The sequence below is a fragment of the Mastacembelus armatus genome, chromosome 13 (assembly GCF_900324485.2).
Source record: "Mastacembelus armatus chromosome 13, fMasArm1.2, whole genome shotgun sequence".
Classification (NCBI taxonomy): domain Eukaryota; kingdom Metazoa; phylum Chordata; class Actinopteri; order Synbranchiformes; family Mastacembelidae; genus Mastacembelus; species Mastacembelus armatus.
The window spans coordinates 25,428,830-25,448,321 of NC_046645.1; the positions used below are offsets into that span (position 1 = coordinate 25,428,830).

Consider the following 19,492-nt stretch of genomic DNA (forward strand, 5'->3'; position numbering starts at 1 on the left):
GACCCACTGCCAAACCGGTCATGCCGAAGGATGTTGCAGGCAGCAGAATGTTCTCCACGGCGTCTCCAGACTCTGTCACGTCTGTCACATGTGCTCAGTGTGAACCTGCTTTCATCTGTGAAGAGCACAGGGTGCCAGTGGCGAATTTGCCAATCTTGGTGTTCTCTGGCAAATGCCAAACATCCTGCATGGTGTTGGGCTGTAAGCACAACCCCCACTTGTGGAGTCTGTTTCTGACCATTTGAGCAAACACATGCATATTTGTGGCCTGCTGGAGGTCATTTTGCAGGGCTCTGGCAGTTCTCCTCCTGTTCCTCCTTGCACAAAGGCGGAGGTAGCAGTCCTGCTGCTGGGTTGTTGCCCTCCTACAGCCTCCTCCACGTCTCCTGATGTACTGGCCTGTCTCCTGGTAGCGCCTCCATGCTCTGCACACTACGCTGACAGACACAGCAAACCTTCTTGCCACAGCTCACATTGATGTGCCATCCTGGATGAGCTGCATTACCTGAGCCACTTGTGTGGGTTGTAGACTCCGTATCATGCTACGACTAGAGTGAAAGCACCGCCAGCATTCAAAAGTGACCAAAACATCAGCCAGAAAGCATAGGAACTGAGAAGTGGTCTGTGGTCACCACCTGCAGAACCACTCCTTTATTGGGGGTGTCTTGCTAATTGCCTATAACTTCCACCTGTTGTCTATTCCATTTGCACAACAGCATGTGAAATTGATTGTCAATCAATGTTGCTTCCTAAGTGGGCAGTTTGATTTCACAGAATGATTGACTTGGAGTTACATTGTGTTGTTTAAGTGTTCCCTTTATTTTTTTGAGCAGTGTATATATAAACAGATCATTTAGTTGTTGATAATTCTGGCTATGGATAATTGTAGGTAATTCTAGTTTACACATGCAGGTAAATGAATTAACCCAGAGGAGAGGACAGATTTTTAAAATAGTCATTAGAGTGGGGTATCAGCTGGTAGGTATGTGAAAGTTTCCACATGTGTGTACTTAGCTTTGGGCTAATCTAAACCCAAGGATATAGTCAGCAGTCATACTGTGTACTGTATGTTCAACACAGAGGACAAAAATAAATTGCTGGGTGTCAGGGGGCTAGACAGATTACAGTTATCTACCAATACACAATGCATAATATTTTGGTTAAGTTTTTTTGTTGGTAACTATATTTTGATGAGCTGTAGGGGTGGGGCAGGGGTGGCAAACTCTGGTCCTCAAGGAGGCCATGCCAGACATTTCACAATAAAAGTTAGTTATTTGTAAGAAGTTATTATACTTTGGTTAAGTATAATGAATATTCAAATAAAGTTAAGATTGTAATCTAAGATCACTTGAGTCTCCTGTAGCACAGTGTCCTTTCAAAATAAAAGCCTTTTTATAGCCTTTTTTTCCAAAATAAAAGCCAACAAACACTAATATGAGCTTAAAATGGACTTTGTCTATTGGTATACAGTTTTAGGCACTAACGTAGGATGTTTTAAATGTCAGGCATGGTGTTTTCTCCCAGGAGGCCATGTCCGGCCTTTCACAATAAAAGTCTAGTTATTTGTAAGAAATTATTACATCTTTGTAAAGTATAATGAATATTCAAAATAGAGTTAAGATTGTAATCTAAGATCATATGAGTCTCCTGCAGCACTTTGTCCTTTCAAAATAAAAGCCTTTCTATAGCATTCTTTCAAAAGAAAAGCCCTGAATCAGTAACATAACCTTAAAATGGACTTTTGTAATTGGCATACAGCTTTAGGCACCAACTGAGGCCATTTTAAATGTCAGGCATGGTGTTGTGGTGTCCACAATAAAAGTCTACAGTTATTTATATGAAGTTACTCTAGTGTTACAAAGTATGATAATTTAGAATTAAAGTTCAGGTCTTAACTCAAGGTCACATAAGTCTCCTGTGGCATGCTGTCTTTTCAAAATAAAAGCCTTTTTATTACATGGTTTTAAAATAAAAGCTAAGAAATGCTAATATTTTCTCTTTTACAGCACATTGTTTCTTTCAGCCTTTTGACCAATGCATATCAGTTTATTCTTTACTTAAACTACTTTGTTTCCTTCAGTTCTTCCCTTTTCCAGTCTTTCCTTCCATCTTCTCTTTTTTCTCCATAAGAAAAACTTCCTTCAAATATTCCTGATTTCGTTACACATCATTTACCTTCTGTATTTTTCTGCAATATTTATTGGTTTAAAAACTACACTATATAGTCTTTCTACAATGTAACTTTTTTGCTGTTTCATTCTTCATTCTTTTTTTTTCTTTAACTCATATTTGATTTCTTGAGTTCTTCCTTCCTTCTCTTCAATCCTACTACGAAATTCCTGCGCTTTTTTTTAACACTTCTTTCTTTAGCAATTTCTACATCATATCATTCTCTTTCCACCCTTTTCAGCAATGTTGAATAGTTTATTTAGGTAAACAAGTTAGGTTTCCAGCTCCAGTTTAACATTTCAGCTTCTTCAGATTCAGATTCTTCAGCAATGCATTTCAGCCATTTTCAGCATTGTTGGACAGCTTCATTCAGCTTTCAGCATTCACACGCATCTTCCGCAGGAAATGCAATTTGTTTTCAATTTTCATTATTACGTTCATTTTCATTATTACGTTTAACATTTTCATTATAAGGTTTAACATTTTCATTATAAGGTTTAACTTTTTTATTATTACGTTTAACATTTTCATTATATGGTTTAACATTTTCATTATAAGGTTTAACATTTTCATTATTACGTTTAACATTTTCATTATTGCACGGTAGGCCGACATGCACGCCTAAACAAAGACACACACACGGTACAGACGGCTGCGCAACCAGCAGAAAAAGAAAAAGCTCACAAATCTGTCAAATCACTCACCTTCGACAGCTATGACCTGAGGGGACTTGACCCACAACCGGTTAAAACAACATCTGGTAAATTATAGTTTCTCAAAATAACTTTTTCAATGAACAAGGAGTGTTGGTAAAACTCTGAAAAATGTTGAAGTAATTGAAGAAAACTCACCATTTGAAACACCACCTGACATCTTACAGAGTACACTGACAAAGGACCATTACAATTCGAATCAGATGTGCCCCGCCATGTCACACCCCACGTGACCAAGAGCTGCAGACCACACCCAGATGATGTCACTGCAGGATCCACACAGGGAAACAGGATTTGGTCTGTGCATGCGCTAACTGATTAATAGGAGTGGATGCAAACAATAACACCAATAAAATTGAAGAAGTACCTAAAGTTTACAGGTACAAAAATAAAAATATTAAACCTATCAGCTTCATTTTCTGGGGTGTTTTCATCAGCAGGTGTGTTATGTAATAGGCATTTTTGACTCTGTTATACATTACCCAGTATTCAGTGTCATTTATTATTGTTTGCCAGTAGTATCCAGAAGTGACCCTGTCTGTGGTGGCCTTCCTGCCATTCCAAATCCCAATACCAGGGTTATTGTGGCACTTATCTTTCCTCCTCTTCTGACAGCATAACTAGACGTAGATACTGTCCACTGGGCCCAGAAAAGTCTGTTGTCTGTTGGAAGATAATGGGGGAAGTTTCAGTTGTAACTGCAGCACAGATTTAACGAATATAGCTTAGAAGTTAATAACATATCAATATCATATGAATTTATCTATCTCAATCTCAAATATTGCTTATAAAATAACCTTTACAACATTTAATGATCCTTATAATCACTTTGCTTGGTTCTACCTTTAATTATGAAGTTAGGAGATGTCTTCTTAGCCACTTTAGGGTTCTAAGATCCACATTGGAGGTAAGATGACCTTTTAAAAGTTAATGAAGATCTGGAAATGAATTCACCCAATATATAAAGCAATGTCAAATTATAAATGCCCTAAATTTCAGTGCTATATTCATTGCACATGAGCAATTTTTTTTCTTTTTTCTCTATTAATGTTATTTTAACAATTCATGTACAATCGAAAAATGAAAAATATAACATAAATCTTAATGTTGCTTTTTTTGTTGGAGCAACATTACATTAATAACACTGCCATAAAACATCTTTTCCAGCCACCGCATGGGCAGAACAATTCCTGTTTCCAGGTACGGATCCTGCAGTGACAGATATCACACCTAGGACTCTAGGAACCACAGACTCTAGGAATCATACTTACAGTGAGTGAGTGGTGAGTGGGTGTATTCACTTTTGTTGCCAGCGGTTTAGACATTAATGGCTGTGTGTTGAGTTATTTTGAGGGGACTGCAAATTTACACTGTTATACAAGCTGTACACTCACTACTTTACATTGTAGCAAAGGGTCATTTCTTCAGTGTTGTCACTTGAAAAGACATAAACTATTTACAAAAATGTGAGGGGTGTACTCACTTCTGTGAGATACTGTATGTTTAAAATAAATTTTAAAAGTCAGTTAAAATATCTAAGTATGAATAAAATATCTGAAAAAGAATAAGAATATATACATATGTATGTATGCATACATACTATACACACACACACACACACACACACACATATATATATATATATGTATACATACATACATAATTTGTACATTTGTGCCAAATCACGGACATTTCTGGAGAATATTCACCAGCATCACCTGTGGCCAACTCATTCAGAACAGCTGCTGGACTTTGACTTTTAAACCTGCTAAAAAAGATCTGAAACTCCAGTGACATAAATTGGGAATTGTAAAATAAAAAATGTCACAGATTCTCCTTCAAAACAGCAGCATTGTTTATCAGGTTTTAAAAAGCCAAACTGTATGTGACAGATGTAAGGCACGGAGGACAAAGCAGGAGTCAGTGATTGGATGTGTTTTATTGTCATTTAAAGATGATTTCTGTACACAGAGATTCATAAAGTCACATTTACAAGACACACATGAAAAAGTCCAATCTGAACCTCAACTGAAAAACTGCTTTTTTTTTTTCAGAACTCAAATGTTGGAGTGCCCTTAAAGAGACACTGCATTGAAGAAAAGATGGCGATTTTTATTGAAGTGAGCAGAGTGACTGACAGGAAAGCGATAAATAAAAACTTATCGATGGTCTGAGAAACAACCAGCACAAATGATATTCGAGTCTAGTTAATGTGCTACAACAGGCTGAAGCATTAAAGACCATGAACCACTAAAATAAGAGAAGACCTTTAATCCCAATTAGTCCTCCCTTTGTCTCTGCTGAGTCTGTAGTTCGGTCCCTCAGATCTGGGCAGAGTGAGACGTCTCCAAATATTCAGGTGTACACGTGAAGAAGAATCACAAACCTCACAAAGCGCTCCACTTTAAATACGCAATCAGTACGACAGAGACTTTGGCTCGTACCGTCCAATATGATGTCTTTTGTTTTTATTATGTGCAACAATAAGTTTTCATCATGAAGTTTCTCCAGGTTCTCCAGGTTTCATTTCTGGAATTATACACAAAACTCAGAAACCCTGAAGGGTCACGGACTAGCCCACATCCTGGTGCTGGTTCCAGTTTACTGGCCCTGGCTGTTTAGGAACTAAAGAGGACCTTAAGGCTCATAAACCCCTTCAGTCCAGAGTCCAGCTCAGCACAGAGAACTGCTTTCCTTCCACTGATCCTGGTTAAAGTGCCTTTCAGCAGCAGAGGCCAGAAGTCCTGCAAGAAAATGTGGCGACAGCTCAACGCTACAGACCAGGTTTCGTGGAAAAACCAGCAAACGTAGGAAATCGTGTGCCGAATGTGACTTGGTATGATCCTGTTAAAATGTGAAAATCAATGTGAACAAAGGGACAAAGCCAGTGTGAGATTAAATCACATTGTCACAACAGCATTTAAATCAAAACTGATTTCAGATTAAATCACCATTTAAACAACCAGTGAATTTCACCCTAAGATCTGGATTAACACACAACTGCCAGACTGACAGGGGAGGAGTGCAGGATGATTTCTGGTGATTCAGTGTGTCTACATGCTACAGCTCTTGATGCTTCCTGTTCAAAAATTTCAGCTAAACTCTCTGCTTCAGTTTCCATTGGAATCAATGATGGTCGTGGTTTCTCCAGCTCCCCAGACTCACTGGGCTCCCAAGGATCTGCCTCTGTATGTGTAAGGACTTTTGTAAATGTGTCACTTCAGGAAACTAAAAACTAAAAGAGTCAAACTGATTCAGAGTTCATGTGGTGTCGGTCTCAGTCTGGAGGTTGAAACCACATCTCCTCTGTGTTAAACAGAGGAGATGTGTAAATAGATTAATTAACCCTAAAACTACCACAGGAGTCTGTTGGACCTCAACCAGCAGCTCAGAGGATGTCATCAGCGTTTTCCCGGACAGGCATTCGGGTTTTTCGACGACGTGGTCGCAGCGTGGTGAAACAGGACGAGGCGGTGAGGGCGATGCGGCTCAGGCCTACATTCAGGCAGTGGACCTCTGAGGTGACCGGCACCTCAGAGAAGAGGGCACGATCCCGGGACAGTCGGACAGAGCTGCCGTCGCCGCTTTCGATGTCTTTGACAATGTTGAGGATCTCCTGACGCTCTGCCTGTCGAGTCATCCCCCGGATGTTCAAGATGGCTGACACATGCTTCTTCCTGAACATAGAGGGTGGAGGGGGAGAGTGAAGAGAAGGTGTCAGTCCTGTGTTTCCACACAACTCAAACAGTGTCACAAACTCAACCAGGGGCAGAACAGCCTCCATTTATCACAGACAGGCAGTTTGTTCAGTGAATGCAAATGTTCACACACATACACATACACACACACACACACACAAACTACTGGAAGTCGGCCGTGTGTGCAGCATTTCTTTTTGTTAAAAAATTCATCCATAACAATCAATAACATCAGTTTGGATCAACAGCTTTCACAAACTACCTTCCAATTGACTTCCACTGCTTTTATTTCAGTTCACATACAAACATCCATCCATCCATCCCCCCTTATTCCTAACCAGGGTCCCAGGGATCTGCTGGAGCCTATCCCAGCTCTCTTTGGGTGAAAGGCAGGGGTACACCCTGGACAGGTCACCAGTCCATCACAGGGCCACATAGAGACAAACAACCTCACACACTCACACTCACTCCTATGGGCAATTTAGAGTCACCAATCAACCTGACATACATGTTTTTGGACTGTGGGAGGAAACCAGAGTACTTGGAGAAAACCCACACAAGCACAGGGAGAACATGCAAACTCCACACAGAAAGGCCCTGATGGGTTTCAAACCAGGAACCTTGCTGTGAGGCAACAGTGCTAACCACTAATCCAATACAAATACAGCTGAATTTATTGTGTTGACAGATAAACCTACAGACAATTTGTAATAGTATAAATACAGCAGGAATATTCTGCAGACTGAATAATATCTAATGTGAATCCAGATATTTTCCATAGGAACAGACAGAGAGCAGTGACACTCAACCAGTCAGGCGTTTTGAGCTTGATTAAACTGAACCTCTCAGTGTGTCCCTGAACACACCACATGAAGACAAAGATTTGGAAGTGGTGGTGGTGGAGGGATGGGGTTCGTACCTGACATCTGGAAACTCTCGGACCAGGACTCCCACCTCCATCTGGATGGAAGGGACATCCTCCAGCTGGATGATCTCTGAGATGTGGGACAGGGCGCTGTCCAACCAGCTGGATGGAGACTCCTGACAGACAGAGGACAAACATGAGACATGACCAGGAACCTTCAACCACACAAGACTGTTTCTCCACCTGATTTGAAGCCCCTGGACTGGTGCTGTGTCTGTGGAGCAGCAGTGGAGGTTTTACTAAGTGCAGCCACAATGAGCTCCAGTTTTCCTGTGAACTGACTCCTCTGGTTTAAATCCTTGGATTTTAAAATGGATTCCGGAGTTTTTTCTTTCTGCTGTGTTTAAACAGAGTCAAAACTAAATTAGCTATGTGAAAATGGAGGAAGTCAGAAATGTTGCTGTGGGTCTGATAGAAGGAAATACCCTAACACCAGCATGCAGGTCTGTTTGGGAACCAACATTAAAGCTTCAGGAGGACAAGTCTGTACCAGGATTAGGTTCCATTTAGTCAAATTGTCTCCATCAGCACCAGCAGAACTGACTGGAATCAACTGCATCAATGTTTCATGTTCACGCCCCATTTGATCCGGTTCTGCAGCTGAAGTCCGTTAATAATACTGAGAATTGACAGTAACGGTCCTCTCTGTCTCCTCTTCATGCATGTTGACTGTTTAAAAAAAAGATTCTGATGTCCACATGATGTTCACATGACTGTGTGTTCTGTGCATAGACCCAGGTTTCTGCTGCAAACACAAAGAGCAGCTCTGCTCGTCAGTCTCACACTCACCAAGTCTTTGAACAGCACGTTGATCTGTCTGCCTTCGTCTCTGAGTCTGCCAGCCATCCTCTTCCTCATCTTCATGGAGGTGCAGATGATCCTGCCCCGCATGACCGAGCGCAGGTACTCCGTCACCACCCGGCGGTGGACCTCCGCCACCAGCATCTTAGGGCGAGAAACACAGGGTCAGACAGAGAGAGAGAGAGAGAGAGAGAGAGAGGGGGAACAACATGACGAAAGCTTCAAATATCACTGGTCACATAATATCATCTGTCCGTGCACACACACACACCATTGTCTGTGCACACACAGATGAGTGTAAACATGCACCTGGTATGGGGGACTGTCCATCCTGTGATACTTCTTGAAGTCTTCTTTGATCACAGCTTCAATGTGCTCATAAGGCTCTGAGTTACTGAGCCACTTCCTCTTCACCAGCCGCTCGAAGAATGGCTGCAGTGCACGCACGCACGCACGCACGCACGCACGCACGCACGCACGCACGCACGCACACACGCACACACACACACACACACACACACACACACACACACACACACACACACACACAGAGATCACTGCATGTCATCATCATTTTTATTTCAACAGGAACATGACATCGTCCTCAGACTTCAGGTGCGCGTACCAGAACATTCTGGACTTTGTGCCTTGGGTTTTGTCTCTCAGGCCACACAAAGACAGCTGACACATTTTTAATGAGAGGTAGAGGTATTATTCTAGAAAGGCAATAACCCCAGTTTCACCAAAGTAGCCTAAACTAAACCATAAAACAACCTAACATTTCTAAAACTAAATCAAAGAAAAATATGTCAAACTACAACACTGTATAAAAAACCATCTTCAAACCTTCTTCTAAACCAGATAACTACATTTACATGACTCTGGTCTGAAATAAACTATAAGATAATAACCTATAGTGACCTCAAACAACAAAAACCTGTGACTGAGGGACAGACTCTGACTCCAGCAGCACAGTCACACACTGACTGTCTGTGTCTGTGTCTGTGTCTGTGTCTGTGTCTGTGTCTGTGTCTGTGTGTGTGTGTGTGTGTGTGTGTGTGTGTGTGTGCGCATACCCTGATGTGCAGGTACAGGCGTTCAGACAACACTCGGACTCCCTGCTGCACGATGTGATCCAGAGCTCTGTTGGCTCGACGCAGAGAGTCCTCACTGACTGATGGGTCACACTGAGCACAGCGCTGCACAAAACCTCTGCTCGCACACGCACACGCACACACACACACACACACACACACACACACACACACACACACACACACACACAGAGTCTTTGAGCATTAACTGCTGGAGCAGAGCTAACATTAATGTTACAGGTGAAGAGACAAAGGAACAGAGGTGCACTCAGGTGTGTAAACTTTATCACAACAGTATTATTTATATGACTATTTTTCTCACTCTGTTAGGGGCCCACAATGAATGATGATGACAGGCGATATGAGCAGAGGAGGGAGACGTTAAAACAACCACATGGATTCTGATCCGACCGTTCTGACGGCGCTCGCACACTCACACATCGGATAGGAATCGGATCTAGGACCACATATACAGGTGGCCCAGATCTGATCTGAGAACACCTGGTTTGGTCTGTTCACACTGTGGGAACATCAGGTCTGAGTCAGCTGTGTGTGTGTCTGTACCTGAATGGAGGGCAGCAGTTGACCAGGGCAATGGTTTTGGACACGTATCCGTCCTCGTTGTCTCCAAACATGCCACCCTGCATCCCCTCATGGAACATCTCCACTTTACGCTGGAAACTAAAGAAGAAAAAACAGTGGGTATTAACCTGTAAAGAAAAGCTCAGTGTGCTGGAGCCATGTGAGCGCACCTGTAGAGGAAGTCAGCGAGGCCGTTAAGGCTGCACTGAGCCACTCGAGAGCCCAAACTCCTGTTAATGGAGGCTGAACGCTCCAGATCCACCTGCAGCCTCTAAAGACACAGAGAAAAAAGTGAGGACAACACACCTTCAATTTGCTGTGTGAGGGTTCAGACTGGGTTTTAAGGACAAGGTCAGACTAGGGTCAGATCAGATTTAGAATCTTGTAGGAGCCAGGGTCAGGTAAGAACAGGGTCAGGTGAGTACCTGTATGACGTTCTTGGCCAGAGTGATCTGATACTCCTCGATGTGCAGCGTCTCCATCCATCTCTTCTCCTCCTCATCCAGGACCTGACTCAGCTCTGTGGTCACTTTAGCCTGCACAGGAAGGAGCCAGACATCAAAACAAACACACCCCAACATCCAGAACGAGCGACAGGACGTTCAAATGTTTAAGCCACAAACACTTGTCTTCTTTTTATGTTACTTTGATGGTTATGTATTTAAACAGTGGGGTACTTTTATTTTTCACCAGGACTTTTTCTTGTATTTGTACACGGTTGATGATTTTTACTTGCAGAAAATATATGTGACAGCCCCAGTGTGGGTTGGAGGTTCATGAGAAGCGTCTCACCCTGACAGAGTTGAGACAGTCCAGCTCCAGCCTGTCCACGGTCTCTGACGACAACAGAGGACTGAGCTGAGAGCGGCTGAACGGACTCGTGATACACACTGTCCCCAGAACGTCCCTGAAACACACACACACACACACAAAAAACATGATGTCTAACACACAAACTCTCTGGACAGCAGGACCCAAAGCTCCAGCTCCGTCAGGGTCTCACGCTGCTTCAACTTGTGTACAACTTCAGAAAACGAGGAAACACTTGGAGTGACTAGAATTAATACTAAGATGTGACTCAGACTTTTCTTCAGAAAAAGGACAGAAAGTCAGAGAGCAGCACCGAGAGAAACACAAGCTGATTTTCTGATTGTCCTGGGAATGAAAACGATCTGTTGCTGAGGGAGTCAAACACTCTGGCCCTGCTCACTGTTCTGGAGAGAGACAAGAGTCACTAGTTACTGATTAAAGCATTTATTCTGTCTTCACAGAAGCAGGACATTCAGGTCCACTAACAACTGCATGAAAAACCTGAGAAGCAGAAGCAAAAAATGTTAGGACTGATCTTCAAACCATGAACTCCTCAGACCCACAGCGAGCTGCTCTTCTCTTGAAGCTCCTTAATGCTATTACAAAATAATTTAAGGAGCTCATATTCCAATCATAACCTCAGATCACAGGACACATACCTGAGTCCCAGAGACTGGAGAAAAGTTTCATGTTTTCTGCTCCAGATGCTCAGAAAGAAATATCAAAATAAAGAGACTGTAACTTTATAGTCAATTATTTTTTCTTCTTGTTTTCATGACAAATTGGAGGCCCAGACGTCGCTGTGAGCAGAGAGACACTGCAAACAGAGACTGTAAACAGTGACGGCCGTTCCCAGGGTCTATAGCTGGTTTTTTTGGAAAAAGACGGGCCTCCCATTGTTAGTGAGGAAAAACCATGTGAGCCAGTGCAGCGGTGTGGCTCCCTGCTGAAATGTAGAGTAATTTAAAAGCATAGATGTTGCTGCAGCTCCAGGTGTTTCTGTCTGTACCTGTTGTAGATGTTGTGCAGCCAGTCCAGCAGTGAGTAGATGTCTGTGATCTCCAGCTGGTTGTCAGCAATGTCCTCCAGTCGCCTAGCAACCGCCTGGTGGTAACTCTGCACATACACCTGACAGGTCAAAGGTCAAAGTGCATTGTCAGGTTTAGACCCCATGGCGGCGCTAAAGTAAATCATAAAAGAAAATCTAATCTATTAGGATAACTATTTTTTTTTCTGTTTAAGGTGCAAATCTCAAGATACCCAGCAGTATATAAAGTACTTCAAATTAGAAGTATATAAGGTAGTTAACATTAACCAGTGAATATATTGGTAAAAGGATGCTGAGGTTAGAGCTGCCAGGAAGGAGGCCTAGAGGAAGACCAAAGAGGAGGTTCTTGGATGTAGAGAAGGAGGACATGAGGATAGTTGGTGTGGGTGAGGAGGATACAGAGGATAGGGTTAAATGGAGGCAGATGATTCGCTGTGGAGACCCCTGAAGGGAGCAGCCCAAAGGAAAAGAACATCAGCTACCCAGCAGTATATAAACTACTTCAAATTAGAAGTATATACGGTAGTCAACATCAGCTACCCAGCGGTATATAAAGTACTTCAAATTAGAAGTATATAAGGTAGTTAACATCAGCTACCCAGCAGTATATAAAGTACTTCAAATTAGAAGTATATAAGGTAGTTAACATCAGCTTCCTAGCGGTATATAAAGTACTTGAATAAAATAGTTCAAATAGTGCTTGAAAAAGTACTATTTGAATGCAGTACTTTTACTGGGAACAGAGGATTTTTACTCTGTGGTATTTCTACTGCAGTAAAGGATCTGAGTACTTCTTGCTGCTGCTCTGTATTATTTCCCTTCATGGATCTGGTGGTCTGACCTGGAAGGGCTGGTACTCTTCCGGGTAAATGGAGACCACATTCCTGTTGGCGGCCCCCAGGTCCTCCACCACCCGGGCCCGGAGCCTGTCCAGATATCTGTTCAGCTCTCCGGCGGTGAACTCTGTTCTTTGAGGCAGAGAGCTGTCGGCCGCTTCTTCCACCGCCTGCTTCCACCGCTGCTTCAGATGGCGAGGCCTCGGACCCCCAGGGGCCGCTCCCTCACTGAGGCTCGAGTCTTTATCGGCCTGCTCCTCCTGCTGCAGTACCTACACACACACACACACCAACAGGTGAGGTCTGTATTAACACCATCGGCCATGACTGTTGCTATGGCAGCAGTAGCACTCACCTGAACCACCAGGCTCAGGTTGGGCCCCGCTGTTGGGGACCGCAGAGACTCCCTGACCACGGCCCACAGCTCTTTCTGCAGCTCCTCATACAACAGCTCCACATCCTTCGCCTTCCGCCGCCCACCGTCTTTGACACTTGGGCTGCTGGCGTCCTCTGGCTGCGGTGCGGCGCCTCGGTCGTTACACTCCTGCTCCAGCTCCAGAATGTGGGAGTCGGCCAGGAACAGGTCCCGCTTCTTCACCAGCTGCAGGATCTCCAGCACTGAGGGACATACACAAGGAAACACGGTCACACAATGTTTCTGATTCTTCCAGCTGCGACTAAAACCAGATGTCACCACGCAGCATGTCTCTAAGCTGACAACCTCAATTTCATGATCATCAGAGCAGGAAAGAATAAAACATTTCTTCAACACAAGAGTCTCACAGCTTTTTGTTATCTCCAAAACACATTATTACATCATTCCAGATTAAATGATATTAGTTTAAATGATATTAGTTATTTTAGTTTGCAACAGCAGTTTCATCCTGTTCCAGAAGCAGAATAATAAAACACAATATTAGAATAATACAGTTACAGCAGTCAGGTGTTTATTTTGGACTGATATATTCTTCTCTCTGTGATGGTATAAAATACTTCAGTCTAAGCACTGGCCTTCAGTATAATTTTGATGTACTTGTAATTATTTTATAAAAGAGCAACAAGATTCTCCACAATAAAAGCAGCTGTTCTTCAGAAGAGCCCCAGGAGTGTCAAGGCGGCAGTATCAGCCTCCTGCCACAAAGGGCAGTGCTGCCTCTTCCCCTTCCTTCCCTCGTGTGTCTCGTTCCGTGTTTGTATGTCTGTTAATTGTTTGCAGGTGGAGCAGGAGTGAGGAAGGGGATTCCAGTATACACCTCCCCAATAAAAGCTCCGGTCTCCTTCAACCAGATTGCCAGTTCATCTAGTCTGCCAGCTCGGTAATACTTTGTCGCTAGCTTCTAAACCTTATGCGAAAGACAACAACTAACTCTTTTTCAAACCGCAGGTGGCGTACAGCCGCAATCACTCCCGGCGAGGAGGACGCATGTGTGTAGAGTTATTTATCACTGACACATCAGAGCTCAAGAGGAAACAGGATCACAGAAACTGAGCAGGAAACGATTTTCAGCAGGAAAAACTGAATTTAATGAACAGGTTCAGCAAAGAGCAGGAGGGTGAAGCATCTCAGAGTGAAGTCTTCAGGGTGAACACTAACGAGTTGAAAACAGAAAACTGTTCGCTCCGTACACAAAATAACTAGTTTTGATTTCCAGTGACCAGATACCAACTGGGAGTCCAAGATCCAGTTACCCTAACACATTCATGACCCAACACGTCCAGACGGTCAGAGAAACTGAAGTGATTCACAGCAGCGACATCAATACTTTGCCCTCCGGGTCTTCATCACTTGTGACATCTGTTTCTAAGATCTGTAGAGTTTATTTATTTTATTTTTCTGTAGAGTTTATTTACTTTATCTGTAGCGTTTATTTACTCTATGTAGTTTATTTACTTTATCTGTAGAGTTTATTTACTTTGTGTAGTTTATTTACTTTATCTGTAGAGTTTGTTTACTTTATGTGCAGTGTTTTTTTTATTTATTTTATCCATAGTTTATTTCCTTTGTGTAGTTTATTTACTTTATCTGTAGCGTTTATTTACTCTATGTAGTTTATTTACTTTATCTGTAGCGTTTATTTACTCTATGTAGTTTATTTACTTTATCTGTAGAGTTTATTTACTTTGTGTAGTTTATTTACTTTATCTGTAGCATTTATTTATTTTGTGTAGTTTATTTACTTTATCTGTAGAGTTTTACTTTATTTATGTGTAGAGTTCATTTACTTTGTGTAGAGTTTATTTTATTTATTTTATCTGTAGTTTATTTACTTTATTTATGTGTAGAGTTTACTTACTTTAACTTAGAGTTCATTTACTTTATGTGTAGAGTTCATTTACTTTATCTGTAGAGTTTATTTACTTTATTTATCTGTAGTTTATTTACTAGGCCATCCAACTCTTAAACTTATAGCTCTCCACCATTCCCTTCTACTACCTTCACTATGACACCGGAACCTTTTTGCTCTTTGCACACTAAATTAGTTCTCCTTACATTCCGTTTTTAGGTTGCACCTTTTGTAAGCACAATGGACTCTTGTTTGGTCATAAGTTATCTGTAATTTGTTTACTTTTTATTATCTGTGCGCTGTTTACTTTTGTAGCATTTGTATTTATGTCTGTACCAAAACAAATTCCTTGTGTGTATGTGCACCCACTCACACACACTTAGCAATAAAGCTCATTCTGATTCTGATTATCTGTAGAGTTTATTTACTTTATGTGTAGAGTTTTATTTTATCTTAGTTTATTTAATTTATATGTAGAGCTTATTTACTTTATCTGTAGAGTTTATTTATTTACTATATGGAAATAATTACATATCTGAACAGTTTAGAAGGCAGTGACAAGCAGGGCTCATTTGTCTGCAGTGACTGAAACTTTGCACAAAAACTAAAGAGTAACTGAGAGTGAATTTCAACAACAAAACAACTGCAGACAAAAACAAGATGCAGTCACTCATCACATCATTATACTGCAGTGTCCAGATAATACACACATACACAATGTTACATCAGGACACACACACGCACACACACGAAACAGGACAGGAAACATCTCATCAGCTGCTGCGTCAGAGCAGGCTTTCTCCAGGGCTGCTCTTTCAAAATAAAAGCCTTCTGCATGTGTGTGTGTGTGTATGTGTGAGGATGTTCCAGATGTTGTCGTCACATTTGTCCACCACGATGCCAACAGAGGAACAGATGACACACACACAGACAGACACATGCTTCTCATTTTGGGTGAACACTGGAATAAATTAGATTTTTTATCTTGCAGTGAAAAGGTCAGAGGTCACAGGTCAGCTCCAGGGCCATTGGTGCTATGGCAGCAGGCTTAGGAATTGTGTGTTCATTCTTGCTGCCTGACAATAGAAGCTTGCTCTCGGCCACCGTGGCAGCTGAGCAGGGAAATTGTTGGATCACTAAGAGCCGTTCAGCTTCAGTGTTTCCCGTCGCTCAGTCCTGCTCATGTCCCGTAAACTACTCTTTGTTCTGTACCACGTTCACACCCCAGGCACCAAATCCTGATGATCTGTCACATACCTGTGGCCTCTGCTGTCGGGTATCTGCCAAACCCATACACATGTATTTTATTTTGTCTGATCTATCTTACTATTTATTATTTCACACTTTTATTGTTTGTTTCTTTTGTGTGTATGAAATGTGCTGTAAGAATAAAGTTGTTTTTCGTTTTCTGCCAAAATACTGAGCTGCAGATGTGGTCTCACACACACACACACACACACACACACAGTAAATTAATCCATGAGCACCTTCAGCCTGGGGCTTGTAAAACCAACACACACACATCATAACTGCAGTGTAAATGCCCTCAGTCCTCTCCTGTCCCTATACATGACGTCATGTGGTAGTCCTCTCCGAAACACAGCTTTTATTGTTCAGCCTTCACAGGAAATCTGTTCCAGGTGGCTGGATAAGCCCCGCCCACCTTCGCCCTGTTCCACATACCAGCATCAACACCACCTCCACCCTCTGTCCACTTCACTAAACCCCTATATCCACTGTGGACTCAAGACGAGTAGCAGCTGCAGCCTTCACTGACACGCTACACAGGACAAAACTGCCATCTCCTGCACTCACTTTTTATGGACTTTTGGCAACTATGACACCAATATCAACATCCAACAGTCACAGCGATCAGTTATTTTGTGTCCAATAATCCTCATTTTTATTAGTTTCAATGACACAAAAATGATGTGGCCAAACACACAGTTTGAAACTGAAGCTGCTGAGAAGATTTTACCTGCTCACATTCACCTGGAGAGAGAGAGAGCAGCTTTTAAATGTGCATCTGTGTGAGTTCAGGTACATTTAATATCAGTGTGTGAACAGGAGCAGCATTGTGTGCAGATGTAATATGAACTCTGTTTTCACATTTTTCTCCTCAGATGGAGGAGAGCTGTTTCTTTTTTGACCCAGATTCAACCAGACTTTCTGAACAGGAAATAAAACAGTTCCCGATGGCATCAATTATTCTCACGTAATGTGATCATTAAATTTTGTTACCTGTGAAATATCAGGATCTGGGAACTGTTGATTATTTTCATGATATACGAAAATGGCTGTTTATTAATTTCATGATAGTTTATTAATGTTTTAGTGGAACAGTTGCACCAACATTTCAAACTGCCCAAACCTCATTATCAGCATTTTAAATCTGTCACGTCTTTGCCTTAACGTTGTTCAGGAACTAATTTTGGTGGAGAAATATTAAAGAATCTGTATCAGTCAGTCTTTACTGTACATAGAAAACTTTGTGGAGAAGTTCGTCTTCTCTAAACGTTTGTGAAATGTCCCCTGTGAGGCTATTAAAAACCACAGTGTATTTCAGTTTGTGTGTAAAGTCACATGACGTGATTACCAGCCGCCTCAAACAGGAAGTCCTCCAGCAGCAGATAGCTGGTCAGGAACAGTTTTCTGGTTCTTCAAACCAGTCAGCTGCTCCCACAGTGGAGGACTGGTCCTGACAGGCTGACAACACACAGTCACTGAGGGCAGCAGTTGGTGCTTCACACCCGTTTAAGGGTCAGAAAATATCGGCATGATCCACCGCTCTGACTTGGCCCCAATTATCACATCTGACTTGTTTTGGTAGTTGCTAAAGTTGTGTCTTTTTGTAGACTGGGAAGAGTCTTGATATGTGAAGCTGAAGCTTATCAGATGTGAATAAAAAAGTCTGCTCCTCACACTACAGAGTGTAGCATCTTTAAGAAATGATCTTTGGCTGGATACATACACCAGCTTTAGGAGAATGACAGTGAAATTATTTGTTTGTGGTGGTGAAAGAAGCTGCTTAACTAGAGATTAGTTGCCTGACAAACAGGACTGAAACACCCACTGTTGGCACAGCACACTGAGCCTATTACAGATGCATGTAATGATCAGTGAAACACGTATTAACTTTCTCTGTGAATCAGTTGACAAAATGTCCAAAAATTAAGAGAAAGGTCCAACACACTGACCAGCATCATGTCTTCAAACACTGTTTTCTGTCCAACCTGCAGTTAGTCTCAAAACTCAAACAACAGCCGAGGTCAGGTCTTTGTCTAACAGCCTGAAAACTCAAACACATTCATATTGATATTCAACTTATAAGACTTGAAAACACCTGTTATTGTTTTTATTGTTGTTTAATGAAGCAGATTTAAACCTGAAACTGAATGAAGGTGAATCCACCTTCGAATGAACAACAAACTACAGAGTGAGTCTCAATCATCAGGCACAAAGTTTCTGATGAACTCGGACACAAAGGATAAAAAACCAGAGCACCATAAAGACCGACAGCCCAACGTTAACCTGAGAGTGGTGCGTTGGTGGATTTTAAGACACTAAGGGGACTCCCTGCTTCATATTTCAGCTTCCAACTGAAACTTGCAGTAACTCGCCCACACACAAGGCTGCAGAGCTGCTGCCGGTCTGAGCCACCAGGACTCTGAGGTAACATGACCGTGGATTAATGAAAGGCACACAAACAGGAGGTTGTGAGTGGTAAATTCCACAGTGGTACGAGTGTGAAGAAACTAAACCTGTGTTTCGTCACAACCATCCTCTTCGAGGTCAACATGAGTCCAAGAACAAAGCAGTCACCTTATCTCGGGCTCTGAATCTGAGCTTATGTTCCAGCTCACCTGCATCAGCAACTACAGGACACCAAGGTCAAATCTGAGACATGTTAAAAATCAGAGTTCTTCACGGGTCCATTCGGTCCTGAGGTACCGAGACCCTTAAAGGTCAGGTCTAAATTCTACTCAGTCTAATTGGGTCAAGTCAGGTTTCACAAATGGACTTGAATACACCTTGTATCAGGTGATTCTCGATGTAAAAGAGTCTGAAATCGGATGAAGAGACAAAGAGCTCAGAGTATTACAGACTCACCAAGGACTATGGGGGTTTTTTGGGCACAGACCCTGAAGTGAATTATATACCCCATGTGGTCTGGAATCATCAGAAACCCAAGGAGGAGCTGGGATGTCTGGGTTTCCTCCCTGCCACCTACAAATTGGTCCTGATAAGGATGAAGGACTGATTTTCAGAATTTGCCTGGTTCTAGTTTGAGTCCTGACAGTCCAGTTCTATTTTTTTCACCACGTGAGTTCATGGGGGCGGAAGCAGATCAGGAGCCACAGACGCTCCACAAATCTGTTGGCGTGAACCAGGAACAGCCTGATTTGGAAAACACCTTCTCTGATAGCAGTTTTATTGAAGTGAATCAGAGATGAATAACATGGAAACAAAAACCATCACCAGCCGACCAACCATTTTACTAATGACCACACAACACAAGCACAGAACAGTT

At 42.2% G+C, this 19,492-nt stretch overlaps 1 protein-coding gene across 2 annotated transcripts in view; it reads right to left on the reverse strand.

Moving 5' to 3' along the window:
• Positions 1–4,802: 4,802 nt before the first annotated feature.
• Positions 4,803–19,492, reverse strand: part of LOC113138132 (tumor necrosis factor alpha-induced protein 2-like) — a 35,809-nt gene continuing 21,119 nt past the window's right edge. The window contains exons 4-15 of one of the 2 annotated variants that reach the window (XM_026320306.2): positions 13,032–13,294; positions 12,682–12,948; positions 11,802–11,920; positions 10,775–10,889; positions 10,408–10,518; positions 10,153–10,253; positions 9,965–10,081; positions 9,383–9,518; positions 8,616–8,738; positions 8,295–8,450; positions 7,500–7,621; positions 4,803–6,559 (exon numbers count right to left, since the gene is read on the reverse strand). In XM_026320306.2, the coding sequence (XP_026176091.1) occupies positions 6,271–6,559; positions 7,500–7,621; positions 8,295–8,450; positions 8,616–8,738; positions 9,383–9,518; positions 9,965–10,081; positions 10,153–10,253; positions 10,408–10,518; positions 10,775–10,889; positions 11,802–11,920; positions 12,682–12,948; positions 13,032–13,294 (1,919 nt within the window). In that variant the 3' untranslated portion in view covers positions 4,803–6,270. The remainder of the gene's footprint in view (positions 6,560–7,499; positions 7,622–8,294; positions 8,451–8,615; positions 8,739–9,382; positions 9,519–9,964; positions 10,082–10,152; positions 10,254–10,407; positions 10,519–10,774; positions 10,890–11,801; positions 11,921–12,681; positions 12,949–13,031; positions 13,295–19,492) is intronic. The other variant, XM_026320314.1, reaches the window with a different exon arrangement.